Source organism: Morchella importuna (assembly GCF_003444635.1).
Source record: "Morchella importuna strain M04M26 chromosome Unknown Morimp01GS021, whole genome shotgun sequence".
NCBI classification, from domain to species: Eukaryota; Fungi; Ascomycota; class Pezizomycetes; order Pezizales; family Morchellaceae; genus Morchella; species Morchella importuna.
The window spans coordinates 271,974-293,169 of NW_025763418.1; the positions used below are offsets into that span (position 1 = coordinate 271,974).

At 46.0% G+C, this 21,196-nt stretch overlaps 6 protein-coding genes across 6 annotated transcripts; all 6 read left to right on the forward strand.

Annotated features, from left to right (window-relative positions):
• Positions 1–8,292: 8,292 nt before the first annotated feature.
• Positions 8,293–8,889, forward strand: LAJ45_06918 (uncharacterized protein; the record flags this gene model as incomplete). Its single annotated transcript, XM_046116479.1, has 3 exons — positions 8,293–8,399; positions 8,472–8,768; positions 8,862–8,889. 3 exons carry the CDS (start codon positions 8,293–8,295, stop codon positions 8,887–8,889), a joined length of 432 nt encoding a protein of 143 aa, XP_045970248.1.
• A 178-nt stretch (positions 8,890–9,067) lies between these two features.
• Positions 9,068–9,980, forward strand: LAJ45_06919 (uncharacterized protein; the record flags this gene model as incomplete). Its single annotated transcript, XM_046116480.1, has 5 exons — positions 9,068–9,367; positions 9,429–9,596; positions 9,710–9,752; positions 9,837–9,904; positions 9,978–9,980. 5 exons carry the CDS (start codon positions 9,068–9,070, stop codon positions 9,978–9,980), a joined length of 582 nt encoding a protein of 193 aa, XP_045970249.1.
• Positions 9,981–10,014: 34 nt separating this feature from the next.
• On the forward strand, positions 10,015–10,418 carry LAJ45_06920 (uncharacterized protein; the record flags this gene model as incomplete). Its single annotated transcript, XM_046116481.1, has 2 exons — positions 10,015–10,267; positions 10,330–10,418. The coding sequence occupies 2 exons, from the start codon at positions 10,015–10,017 to the stop codon at positions 10,416–10,418; spliced, it is 342 nt and encodes a 113-aa protein (XP_045970250.1).
• Positions 10,419–12,202: 1,784 nt separating this feature from the next.
• LAJ45_06921 (uncharacterized protein) lies at positions 12,203–13,151 on the forward strand (the record flags this gene model as incomplete). The annotated part of the gene is made up of 5 exons (XM_046116482.1): positions 12,203–12,243; positions 12,319–12,353; positions 12,448–12,455; positions 12,512–12,566; positions 12,634–13,151. The coding sequence occupies 5 exons, from the start codon at positions 12,203–12,205 to the stop codon at positions 13,149–13,151; spliced, it is 657 nt and encodes a 218-aa protein (XP_045970251.1).
• Positions 13,152–15,425: 2,274 nt separating this feature from the next.
• Positions 15,426–16,579, forward strand: LAJ45_06922 (uncharacterized protein; the record flags this gene model as incomplete). Its single annotated transcript, XM_046116483.1, has 2 exons — positions 15,426–15,774; positions 15,855–16,579. 2 exons carry the CDS (start codon positions 15,426–15,428, stop codon positions 16,577–16,579), a joined length of 1,074 nt encoding a protein of 357 aa, XP_045970252.1.
• A 1,819-nt stretch (positions 16,580–18,398) lies between these two features.
• On the forward strand, positions 18,399–20,296 carry LAJ45_06923 (uncharacterized protein; the record flags this gene model as incomplete). The annotated part of the gene is made up of 6 exons (XM_046116484.1): positions 18,399–18,594; positions 18,676–18,881; positions 18,949–19,068; positions 19,132–19,840; positions 19,898–20,064; positions 20,117–20,296. 6 exons carry the CDS (start codon positions 18,399–18,401, stop codon positions 20,294–20,296), a joined length of 1,578 nt encoding a protein of 525 aa, XP_045970253.1.
• Positions 20,297–21,196: the final 900 nt, after the last annotated feature.

The window sequence follows — 21,196 nt, forward strand, 5'->3', positions numbered from 1 at the left end:
TATGTAGAGGGATGTTCGTGGAGCTACTGCTCTTAGGGAAGGGGATTGGGGGGGGGATGAGGTTTCCCCAGTGACTATCAGCGACGAATGCGATGTCGCGTTCAGATCGGATATAGCTCCGACCGTATCGAACGAGTCGGATAAGATGGCAGCTGCTGCCAAGAAAGGGGAGCAGCGAAGGGCTTTAGGATGTACTCTGGGCCACCAAGGCTATATATGGCGAGGCGATGTGGGAAGATGGGGAAGAACGAGGTAGACAGATAGTTGGTGGGGGGATGTGGGAAGACTTGGTAGATGGGGGGGCGGAATAACTAAGAGTTCTATGATCTATACTTGTAGTCGGAAGAGGAAGTAGGGCAAGATCCTCGGTAAATCCGACGGAGAGGAACACCAAAAGGCTTAATCCTGCAGCAAGTGGCGGAGGTGAAAGTATAGGCACAGGCAGCAACCCGTTGGGGGGTGGAAGGAGAGTCAAGGTCTTTTGACAGATAGGGGAGGGAAGAAAGCTTGGCTACTCCAGGGCTAAGTCTTTGGGGGGGGGGTTATGATAAGCCTTTCTGTTGGAGGGAATTGAGAGATGGAATGGAAAGAAAGATTTGGGGTTGTTGTGGAGGGGGATATGTGTGTGTGTGTGGATGGAAGGGGTGGTGGGGACGAGGGGAGGGAAGTGGAAATCAAGGTAAGGGAAGGGGGGGGGGGGGGGGGAAGCGTGAGAAGGGGGTTGAATGAATGAGTTTAGTTTAGAGTGAGAAAAGAGAGAGATCAAGCGAGAGAGAGAAAGAGGAAAGTAAAAGAAAAGGCAGGAGTGAGAAAGAGGACGGAACGAAGAACGAAATAACGCGGGCTCTCTTTGAAGAGAGTGAGTGAACTGTGAGATGACGCTGTGCCGATAAAATCGATTATAATAATAGCAATAACAAATGCCGACCGATCTCGCAGCAAGCTGACTGGGTGAAATGTTGGATTGAGGCACTTGCTTTCTTTCTTTCTGACAGCAACAGGGAATATAGCGCAGAGGCCTGCTAAATGGATCCAGTTGACCGTAGAATGGAGTTAACTCGTGTGGATGAAATTATTGGTGAACGGCTCTACGCTGGATCTCTCCGGCTTCTTTCCCTTTTTCCTTTTCCTTTTCCTTGGTATTCAGGATGCTTACGACGAACTCGCACACTTCCTGTCTGTGGATCTCTTGGGTGCGGAACCTGTCGAAGTCTTGGAAAATGCTTGTGTCTACCCCCTTCGCAATTCGATCCCTGGGTTCCCGTTTCTTGCTTGCTTGCTCCACGCCGAGCTTTTTCTCTCGGCAGCATGGCAGGTCCACAGTCCATTTATGAGCCCTTCTAACCCTGACTCTCCACCCATCTCTTTTCCTCACACCCACCCTGCTCTCACACACTCACACACACACACACACACACACAGCGACGCTAAAGTCGGTCGAGTACCTATCGCACACCACGCGCTGCACTCTGCACTGCACCGACCACGCTCACCATGCTCTTCTGCGCGAGTAACAACAGTTGGGACTGGGACTGGGGCTTTCTTGCTAAAGGCTTGTTTTTTTTTTCTGTCTGCTTTTTTTTTGTGGCTTGCATGTTTTTTCCGTGTGCGTGTCTGGGCTCAACGGGAACGGAAGGGAGGAGGGGAGAGGGGGGGGAGGTGAAGGGCAAAAGTAAAAGAGTCCCAAATCTCCACACATCTGACCTTCCTCCCAGACTCTCTCTACTTCCATCCCTTCCATACTTGTGCTGTTGCACATAGTGCTGCTGGGACCGCACTCGAAACAAAGAACTCAATATGTAACATTCCAGTTCCCAGAGGAAGAAGGGAGTCTTTTCCCTTTCCCTCTCTCTTCCCCCCCCCCCCTCCTTCCCACTTTCCCCTACTTCGCTAGCGGCCTCACATCCGCAGCACTCACACAGCCGAAAAGGACATAGCGTATCAACAACCCCAATCTCTTCTCAGTAAATAAACCCCCTCTCATCGCATCCTCCCTTTTTCAATTTTCTAGCCCACCAGTCCTTTCGCTCTTCGCCGTCTCGGGGACTTCTTTACCAAATGCGCTATGAATAAGAAAAATGCAAATCAAACATTGCCTACAAGGCCTGTAACTAGAGCCAGTCAGTCAGCAGTTTTGTGTCTGAAGTATGAGCATTCCCTATCGACACATCTCCTTCCATTCCCACCCATCTCTAGATCATCTCGGAGGAGAGTTAAGAAGGAAGCCAGGACAGCTCGCCGTTCGTGCTCTCTCTCGCGTTTTTATGGGTAGTAGCCGCCAATCCCATCCGCAATGACAAGTGACATCACCCCAAACCCTGCTCTTCCAACCCCCCCTCCCCTCCCTTCCCTACCGGCACACAGCCCGTTAGCGCCCCGCCAAGCCTCTCAGCGATGCTTGTTTTTCCCATCCAACCTCCCCTTCCCTTCCCCTCCCTTCCAGCTGCAGCAAGTGCTTGTTTAACGTGGGGGGCCTTGGCCAGTCAAGCTTTCTTCACTCGCCTTTTTTGTCCTGAGAAAGGCAGGCTCGGCACCGGTGACTGCAGATAACATCATCACCGTGACTAGCGAAACGAATCAAATAAGCGGATGAAAGGGTTGTCTGATCTGATTTTGACTCTGATCGGGCGATCGGCATGTGTGGATTGGTTTGCTTGTGATTATTGTCAGTTTTGTCTTCTCCTAGTGATCCAATAGCGTTATTTCCTTTCTAGTAGAATATGTATGCTGGGCATCTTCAGATGTCCTCCTCCTATCGCGACCCAAGAAGCAGGGGTGTAAGGTAAGAGAGAGAAAGAGAGACACGCGCCGTTGTAGAAAAAAATAGCGAAAAGCCCCTCGAGGGGAGGAGTAAGAAAAACAATGCAATCTTGTGCCGTTGCCGTTGCCGTGGCCGTTGCCGTGGCCCCCGCGGTGGTGGTCATTCGCCGTTTGCTCGCTTTCTACAACAGCCCATGTAAGTAAACGGATACCTACCCAGAAAGCTAAAATGCAAGGCAGACAGGCAAGCTTCTCCTTGAATGTCAGCGCTGTCAACACTCGGTGCCGACCTGCCGATTTATCAACGGCCGGCCCGTGGGAGCTTGTAGGGCACGAGCATGAGATGTCATGGCCATGGCCCGACGTGCCGCCCGACCAATCCGACGCCTCTATGTCGAACTGCAGGGGAGCACAGTCAAGGATCTCAGAAGAAGCATAAAAACCATCACCGTCATCACCCTGCTAGGAACTTATCTATTGGTTTACTCATCGAGAGATGTGGCAGCAGCAGCATCCCAACAGTATTGACACCTCGATCCTCGGAGGAGTCCGATTGATGCACACGAGGTCCATATGAGGGATGTGATATAGCCCCCCCCGGGGCGAACTAATTGATGATTACTGATCTACCAGACAAGCAAACAATTCTGAATCAAGCACTCTATATTCATATCGGATTACTGCCTACAATAGCAACTCTCTCGAACACATATCTCGGAATTTCGTGCGGAATAACCAAGAAATCCGAGATAGCAAACGTACCAGGGCCGCAGCAGGGAAAAGAATAGTTTCAGATACCCAGGTAAAAGACAGCAAGGAATGCAGTATTCCGAGCCATGGAATATCGTGTTTGTGCTAGTTGAGAGGAGCCATCAATTCTCTCCCCCCCCAAAGCGAGTGATAGCTCGTGAAATAATATAATCTGTCTCATATTTTCATCGCACGATTAATTCTAATGCACATAAACTCACGCGGCTCAGGTCTACAGCGCCTTGCCTACGTACTTACGTATGGCAACCGAAAAGCACACCTCCCCACCGACGGGTAACCATCTTTGGCACTGGCACTGATAACGGTGCAGACACCTCGGTCAACGTGTCATTGTGATAGCTATAGGTGGCAGGGTAGAGTACCTACATATGGCATCTGGAACAAATTTTACGCGGAGCAGCTTGACTTGACGATGAGAAACAACACCAACAGCATGCAGAAAGTTGAAACAAAACTTTACGCTGGGATTCCAGTTATCATACATACTTAAGGAAAGTCACAAGGTCTTCTGCTTTGACCTCGATATGTAAGTACTTTACCAAACTCAACCTGCAATATCAACTATTTATGCATAACTGTCCTTTTTCCTTCCCTCGCAACTGAATAGGCCGATTTCAAAGCCGCCCTTCTCGAAATCAAAACAAACAAGCGTTCACTGGCCATGAAGGAGGCTGAACTCCGGAATCACCCGACCGATGGGCCAGTTCAAAATTCACACTGCGGCTGGTTGTTTCGTTTCGTCGGAGCTTTCATTTTACTCTATCCCGAAGGTTACCGTCGATGTTCCTGCCGCGTGCCTTACAGCCATCCCCCGATATAAGAAAGCAATGTAGATCACCCGCTCCCTCTCCTCCAGATCCCTCAAACCAGATCGCCCGGACTCTTCAACACCGAAAATCCGCGAGAGGTGGGGAGGAAAAAAAAAAATCTCAGTCCCGAGGCAGTGGTTTTTCCGTCCTGGGTGCAGATCTTTTTCTATGTCTGTCTGTGGCTACATATGCCTGTCATGCCTGTGGCGGTGCGTAGGCAGTAAGGTTATTTCTTTCTCGCAGCTTCGGCAAGTGATCGAAACCGGCATAAAACGAACAAACAGAGCACCACCAGCATCTCGAGCTGCAGCGGCGGGGGGCTTTGAAATATTCACCTGGGTGGGTCTATATATGTGAGCTGGTAGCCAAACGGAGTAATTATCTTATAGGTATGTATCTGCGTGAGTCTATATAAGCAGGCACTCTTTATTAACTTGATGATGCAGTGCAGTGCAGCGCAGCGTGGATCTGCCAAGAGTTTTAAATGATGATTGATATGATATGCTCGTTTTGGCTACCTATTAGCTATCTGCATATATGTGTCGGGGGATTTGGGAATCCCTGAGGGTCCTTCGCTTCCATCGAGATGGCGTAGGCAGCAGGAGCCGTACCGTTAGACCTGCGGCACTGGAGAGCATCAGAGAGATGAAGGACGTTGATTGACGTTGCTGCCCAGTACAATACCCTGCCAGTTCCAGCAGAGCCAGCATGAGAGCAAGGCCACGGTTGACACCTTGACGTTCACATGGAGTAGTGGAGCACGGTCATTCTAGAGCGCCACCCACTCGCTCCTTCCCGGACAATCTGCAAGCAAGCTGTATGTACGAGGAGTTTCATCGCTGGCGCACCAGTTTGCAGGGTCTCCGCGGGAGTTCCACAACCACGGACGCTGAAACCTGGTCTTATGCTAGCTGGCCGGACGACACAACATTCACCTACGGGCCGGTGAACCGCCAGCCCGCCGGTGATGGAATTGAACCAGTTATATATTGAAATAATTTTTTCAAAGAAATAGGGTAGAAGGGCTGCATATTATCCTGGCACTTTGTTTTGTCAAGTCCCCCGTGGGATGTGTTGTTTGCATCATGTGATATCACTCGCTCTCACTGATGCATTCATACATGTACTGTGGGGTGATGTTTGATGTCCGAGACTCCCCGACTGCCTTATGATGTCTAAAATGCCAATTGGGTTCCTGGAATGCTCGGCGGCATAGTCTATACAAGGATATTGATGCTTCGACGAGTTATATGTGTACAATTCTTTCTTTCAGGCGTAAGGGTATATTGCTTTCTGGCTCAATAGCAAGTGGAAAGTTATCGGTAAACTACCACGCATAGCCCATATCCAGCAGGAAAAATTGGATCGGAAAACAGCGTATGGTGTTTCCTTTGTGCCAATGATAGTACTGGACTGGATAGATTACGGAATCGGTCATTAATATGCCGAGGCCGCTGGAAACTTCGACGTTTGATATGGGTACCCAACAGTTTGCTGCATTACGACTAGGATATTTTACCCAAAATAATCACTATTTATCCAATTCTGAGGGCCTATAGTGTCGTGTTTCTACTACCGGGGGTCGTGTCTCGTATTCGGATATTATATGCCTATTATTCTATAATACCCTTGTTCTTATTGAGAACTTGATATAACCTCTGTATAGCTGCTGTGACTGTATTTATGGAGTTGTTAGATTAACTATGCCACGGGGGCTACCCTCGATATCTCAATTAAGGGCAGATTGAGATAAATCATATCTCGGTGGTACTTATCACCGATTCACTGCAAAGGACATTCATAGTAGTCAGAGATCTACCCTGTCTCAGAAAAAAGAAATTCTGCCTACTATCTATTAATGTGCCCAGATATAGAATGCTAGAAATTAAACTTTTCTTTTTATTCTGCACTATCTAGGAAGTCAACATACCCGACAAGGCTATTCATCCAGGGTACTTTAGGCGTTCCGTATACCAAATTTATCAAGAGATAGAGAGTATTACTTACCGTAGGCGGGTAGGTAACCGGTTTTCTAGTTTAGGCTCTTCAAGGGACCTAGAGTGAACAAGCTTAAACTAATTACCTTGACTCTCATAGAATAACCAGCATGAAAGATCTCTTAAACCCTTTCCGGATGGGCCTTGAATGGTTAATTACGTTCTGGTGCATATTTACTTCTCTGGGGTGTCCGAATTTCTTCACTGGGCTAGAATATCACTTTTTATTACAGGGACTCATAGAGTATCACTCGGCTGAATATGCTGAGTCTTGGCTTCCGTAGACCGGTTACATAAGAAGTTTGGTATATATTTGCCAATCAAAATATTACTGTTATATTTCCGGATTCGGGTGTCTTATAAGTGTTAGATGGCTAAAGTCTCCATTAACGTCGACGTCAATATCAACCCTACTGATCTCTACACATGTATTGCGAGTTGTCAAGTTTGTGTGGTTGCGACACGAGCGTCTAGATAAGTTTGATAACCCACAATAGTTATAGCTAAGCATGCATATGGACTAGGACTGGATTTAGCTGCTATTATAATACTTACTACTACGAGAAAACTAACTAGCTAGTCAAGTCATCTGAACCCAAGATGGGAACAGGCCTAAGAAACTACAGGGTTTAAAGTCTTGATTAGAGCATTTTGGCAACAGCACTTTTCCGAATTTCTAGGTCGAAATTTGAATTCTTGGCTCTGCGCCGCTAGAAGCGATTCCGTTGCTTGTTTGGTGTGAAATCGCAGCAGAGGATATGTGCTGTTGCCAACATGCTCTATTAAGGGTACAAATGTTTAAGCTGCCACTAAGTAATGCGACTCTCGAACTAATAACGCTAAAAACAGCCCACTAACACACATATTAATATTCAACACAACACAACACCCTAGATGAGTAGATTTTCGTGGTATTGAAGGCGCAGTACTCTAGATGCAAATATAGAGGTATATTCTCCATAAGATGCGATGTGTATCAATGATTGAGCTAATACAAAATTTGATCTGTGTTTGATGTCAGCGCCCTCGTATCAAATCGGTACGTCGAGTTGAAACCTTAGCCCGATAATATACCAGGCTTCTATAGAGTGGATTGTCTTCTGCTGCTTTAGACGAAAGAAAAAGACTATCCGTCTCACCTATTTGGTATGTTCTATAATATTAGAAAGAGATACTTATAGAGTTACCTTGCTTTGGTAGCAACGGCCTCACAAAATTTCTCAGGACTTAACGCGCGAGTAATATCAACACTATTTGATACCATGCTCCTTAGATAATACACTTGGCGAATTTTACTGCCTTTTTAAATAAGCCTCCCTAGCAAGTAAACGGCCTGGCCATAACAATAAAGTTTTGAAAGAATCACTCGAGCCTGTAATGAAAGCCTAGGACTCTGCGCGGTTAGCGGGGCAGCCTTATTTCTGCTGCGGCTAAGGTGTAAGGCAAAGTTGAAGTTGTATTCTCAACTGCGAATTAGGTTAACGATCTTGGCCGGCAGTGCGCTGGCGCTATATGCAGCTGCACAGCGAAGCGCCCCGCTCTGCCAATGAGCTTGATTCTTACGAAACGCAGCCTGACACAGAGTCACATGTATAGAATACATATTTGAACAGGTATGTACTACCAGTTTTATAATTCTCTCTCCGCCCACCGAATTTTACTTACTGCTGAGAGGATAGCCTCGAGGCTTCTGCCATCTATCTGAATTCTTTCACCTTTTTCATGGCTTTCAAAACTGTTTTCCGGGTTCGCGGTATACCCGAGGAAGTGACACTCGACGCCTTGGGGGGGGGGGGGGGGGGGCTCTTTCCAGGGTGGATGGAAACGAGGAATTGAAAATAAAAGCAACAATTGCTCCTTCATGTTATAACAGGACACAAACTGCTCTTGTGCAGTTCGACCCCCTCCCAAGCTACCTGAAGGATTCTAGCAATGTGGATTTGGATAGCTACGACATGGAGGTAGAGACAGATGCGGGGGAACTATTCGATATAACCATAGATAAGAACTTCTTCGGGCTGACTCAGCTCTACCCCACAAAGACCGACGATATCACGGCAGAGTAGGATTGCACTGGGTTGTCTACGAGTATTTATATCAGAATAAAGAGCTAATGTGTATACACTGGCTTTAGTATTGTGGCTGTAACAACACTTTCTGCTCATGCGTTTGAATCATGGAGGGGGAAAGGCGACCTGGGTAGAATGTGGCTTCGCGACTTTCTTTCCGTCGGCCTTCCAAACTGTAGGACCATGACATATGGTTATTACTCAAGGCTCTGTAGCCCTGGAGTCCACCAAATCAGGGATTATAGCCGTGGTTCCTTGGAGGAACTAAAGAAGGCCAGAATGTCAGAAGAAGTTGTTGGGTTTTGTTTCAACGTTTCTTCCCGATACTTCACTATTAAGGATATCTCATCCGGCCCTCATATGTATATACTACCATATCTTTTATCGATATCACATCTCTTAAAATGCCAGCGCATATATGTATTACCAATGATCCTAACCTATGGTGTCTTTAGGAAAGGAAAAGGCCAATTATTTTTATAGGGCATAGTTTCAGTGGTATCATCGTTGCGCAAGTAATCCCTTACTCTAAATCGATACTTTTTCCAGATAGATCTATTTAAATCGGAGATATATACGCGGGATACCCTTCATTAGCTAGACTCAAATCTTTATCCTTCAATAAGTTTAAGAGCTAATTGATGGGTTTGAAGCTAACATAATGGTGAAGTCTCTGGTTAGAAGCAAGGAGTGTAACCCGCATGATGACCCTGGCGTTTATTCTATACATCAGGCAACCTACGGCGTAATCTTTTATGGAACCTCACATCGTGGATTTCTAGTAGACGATATCCTTAGTGTGCTTGATCCCGAAGAACATTCTGACAAAGCCAAGCTTTTCAACTCGATCAATAAAAGCTCCGATTTACTCCATTCGGAGCTGGAGAGATTTGTTGATTTTGCAATGCAACTACGTATCATCAGCTTCTACGAGCGATTCAAAACTCGAAGACTAGTCCAGGTGGGTAATTAAGAAACCGAGTACCTTGCAACTCCCCACAGAAGTTTATAGTGTATTTTAGGGGAAAAACGGCTTTGCAAGGACTGGAGAATACATTACTACAGTCGATACTGATTCCGCACTACTTCATCTTGGTGCAGCAGTCGAGAAGAAAATACCAGTTGATGCAGATCATACTGAGATCGTCAAGTTCAAGAATAGGCAGAACCAAGCTTATTCAAGTACAGCGGTGGGTAATAAGTCATCAGACGGAACGCCACCAAAATACACGTTTGCAGGCAAAATTGTGGCTAGGTCGTCCGATGACTTATTACCCACCGCTGTACTTTACTTTACCTCCAGGAGTTTGAAAGAGATTTAAAAATACGAACTTCGATGTCATCTGGTAGATACTCAAAGCTCCCATCGTTGATCCGGATTAATTAATTAGATATCAAGAGCCTTTCTCGCTGACATGAAACACAAAAAGCTGTAAGGGATTCTTCACCATCGCTTGGGATGCACTTTGCGGTAGCCTTGAAGCCCCAGAAAGATGTGGTAGGCGTTCCCTAAGTACTCACAGTAATAGTCGGGAATGATCCTAGGAGGCTCGAGTTAAAGTCTGGACTAGTAATTGTGGCAGATTAATATTATCAAAGGGGAAAACAATGGAATTTTATCACCTGATTGCACAGCCGACCTACCTCCAAGGTCAACCAAGCACGCAGCGTGTTGACTGCGGAGTGCCTCAACTATATACTCCGCCTTTAGAGTATTCAGTCAAGCTTCTGGATCAATTGCAATATGGTAGCGAGCAGATGTCTTTTAAACTTGACGGGTTAAATTCGGAGAAAATCATGGCCCTAAACCCACAATTATACACTCCGGATAAGTCGCACCCTTTCAGAGGGATATGGATAGGTTAACTCTTCGAGAATCCTCGTAAACATTTTTTCTTACCACTACTAACTTTTGTGTTGTAGGTCTATATCCGAAGGACGATACACGCGCAAGCATAATGTTTGTGAATATCAGCACTTTCTTTTTCACCAGCCCGCCGAGAACAGTTTAATAATCATAAAGATCACCGGCAACGCCAATATTCGAGGAGAATCATGTGTGTTTTCTACTCTCCCGAATACTCCTCTCCCGAATACTCCTCTCGCCTCTGGTCTACTTGTCAATGCAAAGATGCAATCCTGCAACGCCTCACTACAGTTCTGGAGTACCTGGGAGGTGACGTTGCGTGGTAAGTATGATTCAGAATTCGCAAGGGTAAATGTTGAGGAATTTTTGCCGGGATAATAGGTTTTCTATATAACTTTTGGTGTAGTGATGGTGCTACAATTAGCTGTGGTGGTGGCGGGGACATATTCTTTCTGAAATAAATATGTGTGAGTAAATACATACTCTATGGCACTAGATTTGGTTTATTAGAAGTAGGGTTTCTGGCCTTGGTTCGAAATCCTGGATTGTGATGATACGGGTCGATGTCTTTCGGCGGGGGTGAGGTGCAGACCACATTCGGGTTGATACAAGTGCTTCTTTATATAGAATTCTTCCCCCTCCACTGGAACACTCCCCTCAGTAGAAAAACTATACCCAAGAAGGAAAATATAGTCGTTGCAACTGTCCTCGTTACCTCTTGGACCGGTTTTGCTCACAAAATAACAGCGTCCATTCTAGTGAATATCGAATCTAAATGATGTGTACATTATACGTTTACATTTAACGCCTGAGCAAGACGGTGTTCTTTTACAGTCATGGTTGATCACTCGATATTTCCTGATGTTTCATAATTTTTATTCATGTGATTTGGCTGGTTGGCGCAATGGTAGCGCGTGGTCCTCCTAAGACCGAGGTTGAGGGTTCGAGTCACTTGCTGGTCGTTTCGTTATCTCTCAGCTGAATTGCCCTGGCAATCCAAGTTGTAAATCCTTTTGTTGATTTATAGGGCTTATAGTTTTTTTTGTTCTTCCGAGGAGAGGCAGTTTAGCACATTGACAGAGGGGGTTTAAGCTTTATACTGCATGAGAACTTAAATCAATGGGGAGAGGTCTCGAAGTTAACGGTTTGAAGAAGCGCAAAAGGTTAATGTGATCACTGGTTCTTGTTTAGTTAGGGCTTTATAATTTAGTGACAAGGTAACGCCCAGCGTGATCGCGGGAGGGTGAATTGAGGAAGGTGTAAATAGGGCCCACACTAGCTTGATTGATTGATTGATTGATGATTGTTTCACACTGGAGCCTATTGCGTAGTACCTATATATCAGTAGATCATTACTCAGCCTCCGTCCAAGGCGTACCATTCATTCGGTTCAAGTGCTTGTAAGGTTAGTACGTATTCGAGATTTCGATCGAGGCCTCTAGATATGTAGTATGTGGGTTTATCGAGTGTTGACCACCACTGGTAAACTGGGCTATATGTCAATTAAAGATCAGTGATCAATCTTGTAGAATTCGAAAGGCAGTTGTTGAAAAAACGCCTTAATAACTGTAATAAGTCCTATTACCCTCTTTAGAGATATCGGTATCATCGCCAAGAAACTAGGATACGGATGAGGCTTCGAACTAGACGATATGTAACGACGCCTACGTACTACTAACCACCGACAAAAGCAGCCAATGATGCTAATTGCGCTGGCAGTGTAATAGCAACTGGATGCTCTCTAGTAGGTAGTACATCTCATCGACCAGCCAGCAGATAACCAGATACCTACATTTCCTGCAAGGCACAAGGCGCAAACCCAGACATACCATTCGCAGCAGCAGCCTTGTGCACACTACCTGGTCCACCTCACCCAGCGCCTCGGCAAGCGTTACGCACGCTGACTGTTGGGACCCTTGGCCTTGGCACATGCCTGTTCTGGAGTTACGCTCACCGCATCAAGACCGTATGTAATTGTGAGGACAGAGTTTTGTACCAATCGACCAACCTCTGCGCCCCCCTTCTCCGTGCTTTTGAATCTTCAGCCTTGTTGCAACTCTTCGCTTGTCAAACGAGTTTGGTAAGTATATAATTGTTGACACCTCTTCTTCCTAGTCCTTCTCCTGATTCTCTTCAACTCCTGTGCGCACCACTCACTGACCACTCTGATCCAGACACGCTGGTCTCTAACACACCTGCAGCCCGTCGCAAGCAGCGCCAGATCCACCCCCGCCCAAGCCCCGCCGCGCAATGTCGACGAAAATCTCTTTCGCGACATTTCTGATCATCTGCCGTGAGTTTTCTGCTTCTGCCCTTCTACGCATGCACTGACGCGATACCTACTGACACCGTGAAAACAGCGACATGTTTTTTCCTCGGGATTCTGTTCACAAACTGGTCCTACGACCACCACACTCTCTGGAACGGCATCGCTCCCTCTGAGCCCATACTTGCTGCCATCGAGTCGCACTACCGGCTCCTGAGCTCTTCACCCCCCATCATAATCCGCGTGCTGCACATCATCGTCGCCGTTGGGCTCCTCGGCTTCATAACAAAGCTGTACAAACCATCCGAGTCAAACATGCTCTTTGACGGCGCTAGTTTGGTCCTGTACATGATTGGGCTCATCATGTACGCCACAAACGTGGTACGCGGACTGAAAACAGTTGAGAGTGGGGAGTATGGTGAGGAGGTCGGCAGAGTTGACACTCTGCGGGTGCTGGCGGCGAGTCAAGTGATTCTGGCTCTTGTGCTTGTGGGCGTGTTGGTGCTGCAGAGTGGACAATGGTACGCAGAGAGGAAGGAGAGCGAGGAGGTGAGGGTTATGGAGTTGGAGGAGGAGGCGAAGAGAAATAATAAAGGGAAGAAGAAGAATTAATGTAAGATAGCTGGGGATCGGGATTTTTGTGTTGTGTGGATCTCTCTTTTTTGTGGGAATGCATGGGGGTGTGGTTTGGTGATTGATGTGAAATGTCGTGATTTGCCATTTACCTATGCCTTGGTTGTCTACATACATCTTCTTACCAAAATTTCTCTACTCTGCGCCGGAAATCCACGCGAAATACGCACCTTGCGGTGAAATATTCTCCGTAAAATTCAGTCCATACAGCCGAAACCGTTCAACAAATTTCCCATGCTTTTTTGTAATCCCTGTACGTCCCATCATCAATAGATCTAACCCTGACCCTGTAACCTGTGTAATTTCACAAGTATGGACAAAACGTATGTAACTCGAACAACCAACGAACGACTGCCAAGGCGTCAATACTTACTAGCTGAACCATCATACAACATAGGAGCCGTGGAGTACTTGTGTCTCCGTGGGATTCACGGACCACAACATTAATACTATCGAATTTTATACCCCTACATCACCGCCTTTGCGTGGTTTCGTGGTGTAGTTGGTTATCACACAAGTCTAACAACAGTTTCACTTGTGGTCCCCGGTTCGAGCCCGGGCGAAATCATGTCTAAGGCGCTTTAAGAACGTGTTGTATGATTGGAGGAGCCTCATCTTTTTGTGGGTGGATCGTTCGTTTTCATATGTAGATTAGGGGGTGGTTGTTGGTCATAACGCATCACTCGTTTAGGCGTTTCCCCCCGGTTTGTTGGTTTTTTTTTTTTTTTTTTGTTTAATTCATTGATTGCATTCGGTTTGTTGGTTAAATTCACAAGGATGAAACCACAACGAGGAGGATTATCGGTAATGTGGGCAATATAACAGGGCATCCCGGTGGTCGATCTAAAGCATTTATGACTTGCGCTAGGAGTTTCGCATCGCTCCCCTCCAGACACAGTGCTATCCAACTAGGAGCGCTCCATACTACAAGGCATGTGTCTTGTAGGCACATCTACGTGCCAATTTCAGTATTATCTAAAAAGGAGATACCATAAGGACATTTTATAAAGGCATTAAAAGATGCTTATGGCTAATTTATTAGTGTTTGACACAATGTAGAAAATATTTTTATATCATTATCTTGGGGGTGGAAGTTCTATAAACTCTCAGATTGTTACTACAGTGCCGTAGTTCTCTTAAACCTGCAAGTAGTTATAGCTCCCTTTGGAATTTATTCTCAGCATTGTTGACCTGTGGTTCAATTTCGGTACAAAGTCACTTACTTCTGAGTTTCCTTATAGCCCAAGTAGAAATACTCACATAACATTTCTGGCTCTTCACGACAATAGGTTTGAAAACAGACTCAAAACCAGTAGTTCAATTACTTGGACCTCCCATGGTTTTTTAGCTGGTGCCAAGACGCAAATTTTCTTTCACCAGGTCCGATGATTCTTGGCAACATTTCCCGCCTGTATTGCCCGCCGAGGTGTAATCAACAAGCCCCAAAATCAGTGGTTTCGTGGTGTAGTTGGTTATCACACAAGTCTAACAATAGTTCCACTTGTGGTCCCCGGTTCGAGCCCGGGCGAAATCATTTTTGTATCAGTACCTTTGTACCTTGGAGCTTGAGATTCTTCCTCCTTGTTGTTTTCGTCCTCTGGGTGGATGGGCGTGGGCATGCTGATATGACCGAACCTAAGTTAGCTGTACGATGGCTGGAATCTAGATAATTTGAGCTAAACATCATTTGTTCACCCTCACAATGCTCTAGATCTATATACAAATCCTGATGGCGGGAATCTGTTACTCCTGAGGGTGTCAAAGAGAACTTATTAGCCATAGTTGCGTTGTGAGTAATCTCACAAGTGGATATGTCCCGTTATTACCCACCAGCGCCGAAGCACCCCTATATCCGTATCAAAAAGTTGTTAGAGATTGATTCCAGCGCGAAAAATCGATAAATATTTCTGAAACTAGATAACCTCGTGGCGCTCATGGCCAAATAGTTTAAGATGGTGCATGACAGATTGCTTATCTTTGATAATCAAAGCCAAAAGTGGTGCCTGTCCGACTCTTGCTTACACCGTGTCCTGTAAAGCGCACACACCATGAGACTAATTGACTAAACGCATCGGACACAAGCCAATTGAATAATCTTCAAACGATGCACATCATCCATACAGTGCACATCTAAACAAAGGCATAGAACAAAGGCGACAATCCAGGGTTAGGGTTGATGCCTCGACAACAATGTATAAAGAAGTGGCCTACCTTCGTTGGGCCTTTGTACTAAAAAAATATCAAAGATCAAAAATGGCGGCAAACGGCACATCGAGTAAGCTCATAGACAAACTTGGTCCAGACGGGGCGGAGAAAAAAAGAACACGCATGCCGAAACGCATCATGAGAAGGACGAATGAGACGCCGCTGGAGTATTTGAAAGTCATGGAGGATATATACAAGAATCTACACGATAATTTGAAATTACCAGCGAAGACTTACGACCAGGAGGCCGCTGCTGCGGCGGTTTCATATAAGGCAAAGATGTCGGAGTTGGTGGACAAGGAATATCTTAGGCCAGGTTCGAAAATGGATACAATGACAAACAGCTTGCTTGGTACCATCACTAGGACGGTCAATGGGCAGGCAATTATGGTAATTCGTAAGTTGGCTATACACTCTCCTTTGGTCGCTGCAGGTACCAAACCTATATTGTGACGGATAAATCATTGACACAACCAGGGGCTGCACGCTGGATATCATATCAACAAGACCACATAGATCCTCAATTTACCTCGAATGTCGCAGACCCTATAATATCTCTCCTCTTCAGTTGTCTGGGCCCCAGTCCTCATCAGGTGGCCGCTGACCTCGTCGTGCAATGGCAGCGGTACCATGAAATTGCTCATACATTTGGATGGCGTTATCTCACTGTCCTTGCGTTCTCAAACAGGTTCAGGGAGTACGCCTTGAAAGCAGAGGAGCAGAAATGGGTTGAGTGGCTCAACTACGCCGACGATGCACGGTTGAGTATTGAGGTTCTCGGTTCGTTCTACTGCCCTGCATGGCGCGACGTCTTGAGGCGGGGATTGGGGGGGATTGATATGAAACGGTTTACGGAGGATGAAGAAATGGTGGAATATAACGGACATCATCACTTATGGGGCTTTACGATTGAAAACGATAAAGTTATGAAAGCGGAGAAGATAGTAACCTATGAGGTCATCGAGAAGGCTATAATTCGGACGGGTCTTAAAGGCGCGCCCGGCCCAGACCCAAGAGATTTGGTAAAAGAGGAGAATGCAAAGCGCTGTGTAGTTTGTGGACAGGCGATTTGTGATTGTCCGTCACATGTGTGGGCGCCCTGTTTGGTAGAGATCGTTGATGTTGGTACGAGAGGATTTGGTGTCCGGGCTTTACAGGTAAGCAGCTCACGTCATTTAGATATTGGTGCCACCGAGGCGTAACCAAATTAATTAAGGTGATCGCATAAACAACAATTGATTAACATGGGCATGCATACAGAACATTCAGGCAAAACAGTGTATTGGAGAATATATTGGCGAGATTGTAGGTGCAGGACAGGCCTTGTATACACCGGATAGTTATATGCTCAGAGGTCACATTGGTAGCAAGAATCGTCCCAACCAGGCCAATTACTATGTCACATCCAACAGGAAAGGTAGCTAGGAACCCCCGCTGGGTCGATTGGGGTGGATAAGGTTTTTTTGCAGGCGTTTATTCTCCGAAAAATACTAATGGGCATACGCTATCTTAGGAAATTGGACAAGGTTCGTCAATCACGCGTGCTACGAGTTTTCGAACTGCAGTATTGACCATCACGAATATCGAGGGAAGACGTATGCTGTGTATGTCTCACGTAAGAATATTGCAATGTATGAGGAGCTCACAGTGGATTACGGGCCGGGCTACTGGGGGAGTTCACTTTTTCCATGCTTGTGTGGTGCAAATAGACATTACACCGACAAGAATACATACAAGTGAAGGCCTAGGGGGTTTAGTTCATGATCAGCTATCACATAGAAACGCTAGTCATTACTACAGTAGTTAGATACTTTTACAAGAAGGAGTTTAACTTATCGAGACATCTGTGCCCTACGTATATGATATGTGGGATCCACTTACCACCCACCCATTTTAAACTCCCTGCAGGCCGGTTAAACTTCCTAGTATTGTGCAATTACCATGAACGTTATGAGAACGTATCTACAACCCTTGTTTCCGTAAAGAAAAAAAAAGAAGCCATCACCTCAGACACTCTCATTCTGCCTCTTCGGTAGAGTACCACGAGAACTTAGCCGAAACTTGGATAAATAGAGCCGCCTAAGGTTCCTTACTGCAAGGGGCAAATGCAACGTCTGGAACACTAAATATGTGAATGGGGAGAGTACTTTCGGAGTAGATAGCATGGAATTGAAACCCCGTGGATAAAGCGGGGAAAGGGAAGCTGAACTGTGGGGTTAGAGTTAACCTCGCCTAGCTCAGCCGAAATCAGATTTTGTGGAGTTGTGGGGTGTTTAATTTGGTGCCGATGTGATTTAAGAACATCTAGTAAACTTGTGGGGTGCATGCAAATTTAACTCAACGTTGACTGATACGAATTCTGTACAAGGACGTAGGTGAGATAGCGAAAGGTTTTGGCCGGGTTGATAGATAAACTGTTGTCTTGTGAGCAGTTAATATATGTGGAAGAGTGGTTAGGTATGTATACCTACAATATTCTTGTATTGATGCAAACTGCAGGGCGGCCGTCGAACTTGCGGCAAGATTACTTGGTGTTGTGTCTCCGGGCTGTATACTAGCTGATATCGACCGGTCACTGCAAGTATCATACCAGAGACAGACCCACCCTGTATTCCGCCACTGTAGCCGAATATCGGCAATGAAGGCACAAGAAAATAAGAGGCCCGAGTAGCGGAGAATTAGTGGGCATGACCTTTTAAAATATTCCAAAGCAGGGAAATGATGAGGGTGAGACCACCGACTAACAATATGTGAGCCGGAAAATTTGCCACGGATCCCCATCACATCGTGACTTCAGCCGGGAAAGAGCTCGAATTCTGCATGATATGATTGAAAGTCCAGGGTAAGGCATACATCGAGAAACATAGTTCCAGGATCCATGCTTTATAGATGCGCCTGATGGGAGTTTAAAATAGTATTTAATGGCCTTCTACCCCCATCACTTGATCAGACACAGAGAGGCTCCAAAGCTTATTTCTCCACTTTCCCTCATCCTAGTCAATCTATCTTTCAATTTTCAAGATGGGAGCTGGCGGCGCAATTGCACCCACCTCCAATGTTCTCGGGGGCCAGTCTTTCCCGCTGGTGACTTGGTACAAGGACCCTGGTCTACGTAAACTTTACGCGTTGCTTGCTACTGTTATTCTGGTCTCTGCTACCAATGGTTTCGATGGGAGCATGATGAACGGATTGCAGACTGTTGTTAATTGGAAGGAGTGTATGTTCTGCTAGCTCTATCATTGGCTGCTTGGTTAGCTAGTTGGCTACTAATTTATACTAATTGAAATGGGATCAATAGACTTCGAACCAAGCCCAGCTATGAGAGGACTTCTCAACGCGATCATGTCTGTGGGTTCGATGTGTGCGATTCCCATCTCACCATGGCTAGCGGACTGGAGAGGCAGGAGAGTTGCCATTATCATTGGTGTGTTGATAATGTTTGTCGGTGTGGCGCTTCAAACTGCGAGTGTGGCGTTAGGGATGTTTATTTTCTCCAGGTTTTTGGTAGGCCTCTCCCTTGTTTGCCTATTCTAATATATCATACGTGATAATTAAACATTTGTGCTTATAGATCGGTTTTGGAATTTCACTTGCACATGGTGCTGCTCCTCTTTTGGTAACTGAGCTTGCTCATATGCAGCACCGTGCTCGTATCACATCTCTCTACAACACTACCTGGTATCTTGGTTCTGTAGGTTTCCCAATCTCATACTAATCCCCATCTTGATTAATTTCCAATATCTAACTCTATCAGATTATCGCTGCCTGGACCACCTATGGTACTTTCCGTATCGACAACACCTGGTCCTGGCGTATTCCCAGCATTCTCCAAGCCGCCCCCGCCGCCGTAATGTTGACCTGCATCTGGGCCGTTCCCGAATCCCCACGTTGGCTCATTTCACGAGACCGCCATGATGAAGCCCTGGAGATCCTCGCTCGCTGCCATGCAAACGGTGATCGCAACGACGAGCTCGTCAAGTTCGAGTTCACCGAGATCAAGGAGACCATTGCTCTCGAGTCCGAGTTTGCGAAGCGTGGTATCTCTGAACTGTGGTCGACCAAGGGAAACCGTCATAGGATGACAATTTGTATCTGCGCTGGACTGTTCTCGCAACTGTCTGGTAACTCGCTGGTCTCGTACTATATCGGTGATATTTTAGAACAGGTGGGCATCGAGGATAGTGAGACACAGAACTTAATTAATGGTATCTTGATGATCTGGAATATGATTGTTGCTGGGTCTATGGCGTTCGCTGTAGATAAGGCAGGTCGTAGGCCTCTGTTTTTGGGGTCAACCTTTGGGATGATGATTACATTTGTTGCCTGGACCATCGCCTCTAAGTTTGCAGTTGAGCAGAAGAGTAGTGCTGCAGGGAGCGCAGTTGTGGCCATGATTTTTATCTATTATACTTGTTATAATATGGCTTGGTCTGGGTTGTTGATTGGGTACACGGTCGAAATTCGTAAGTCACGTCGATCATTAGCCAGTATTGAGATGAAAGACTAACTTAATTACTTAGTTCCATATGAGATTCGTGCTAGAGGAATGGCAGTCATGTTCTTATTCGTTAACTTGGCACTGTTTTTCAATAACTATGTCAACCCTGTAGCCCTCACCGCGATCAGCTGGAAGTACTACATTGCATACTGTTGCTGGCTGGCTGTCGAACTCACTGTCGTCTACTTTGTAAGTTTTCTTGACCAATCTATTGCAATAAACGTTGCTAATTTTCTAATAGCTTTTTGTCGAAACCCGTTACACACCGCTTGAGGAGATTGCTAAATACTTTGATGGCGAAGAGGCCCGTGTTGGTGGAGATGCTGCCCCAGAGTACGCTAGGCAAGTTCTTGGCGCACTTGAGGAGAAGGGCGCGGTTGAAAGAGTTACCAGCTCCTACTCACATCCTGAGAAGGTGTAACCTGTCAGTTACACAAAAAGATGAATTTTGTATCATGAGTGCATGGATTTAATTTTACCACCATTTAATTAGTTTGTGTAGAGGGATCTGATGCGCTTTCTCCAGTTATGTTCAGCATAAATAAAGTCTCTATCCAACTAAACATGTGGGCCCATAACTAGGCCCAATCGTACTTTTCCAAGGTGATGCCAGGAACAAATTACCCACAATCTCACCATAGTAACATACTCTACCCAGGTACCTGGGTTGTGCAAGATATATTTGGTCCGGAGCCATGTTGCGTCCAATTAAAACCATAAACTATCACTCGATCAGCTGACATACGACGTCTGTCTCAGCCCCCAGTACCCCATCATCCGGCTAGCAACAGCTCACTGTGCATCTGAATCATTAACCCCATTTCCTTTACAGAATCGAGCTGCTGATAGCTACTCATGTATAGGACTGGTAATGGCGCCACCTGTCGCTACTAACCCATTGACCTGACCCCCCCCACACGCACTAGGGCTTGTGATACTACCTTTATCCTTGCGATAGTCGCAGGAGGAGATGATGGTGAATAAGAAATCTCTCTGATATGTTTCAGATATAATTTCGCTTGGTTTTGCGGCCTTTCTGCTTCCATTCGCAGATCACAGCGGGCCAAGGGAGCACGACTTTAACATGTTTCCTTCGATTTATGCTGCAGCCTTGAATCTAATACATTCGGCCCTCTTATTAGATGGTATTTGGGTAGGTTCTGTATGTGGGCCGTATCCCTCTTGCTGATTGATTGAGCCAGTCAGCCCATCAAGCTCTCACCATGAACACGTCTATGATTTTTCTTCGAGGAGGGGGTAGGGGTGGGGGGTTCCAGTACATACATACATACATACATACATACGCAATAGATATTCGCCT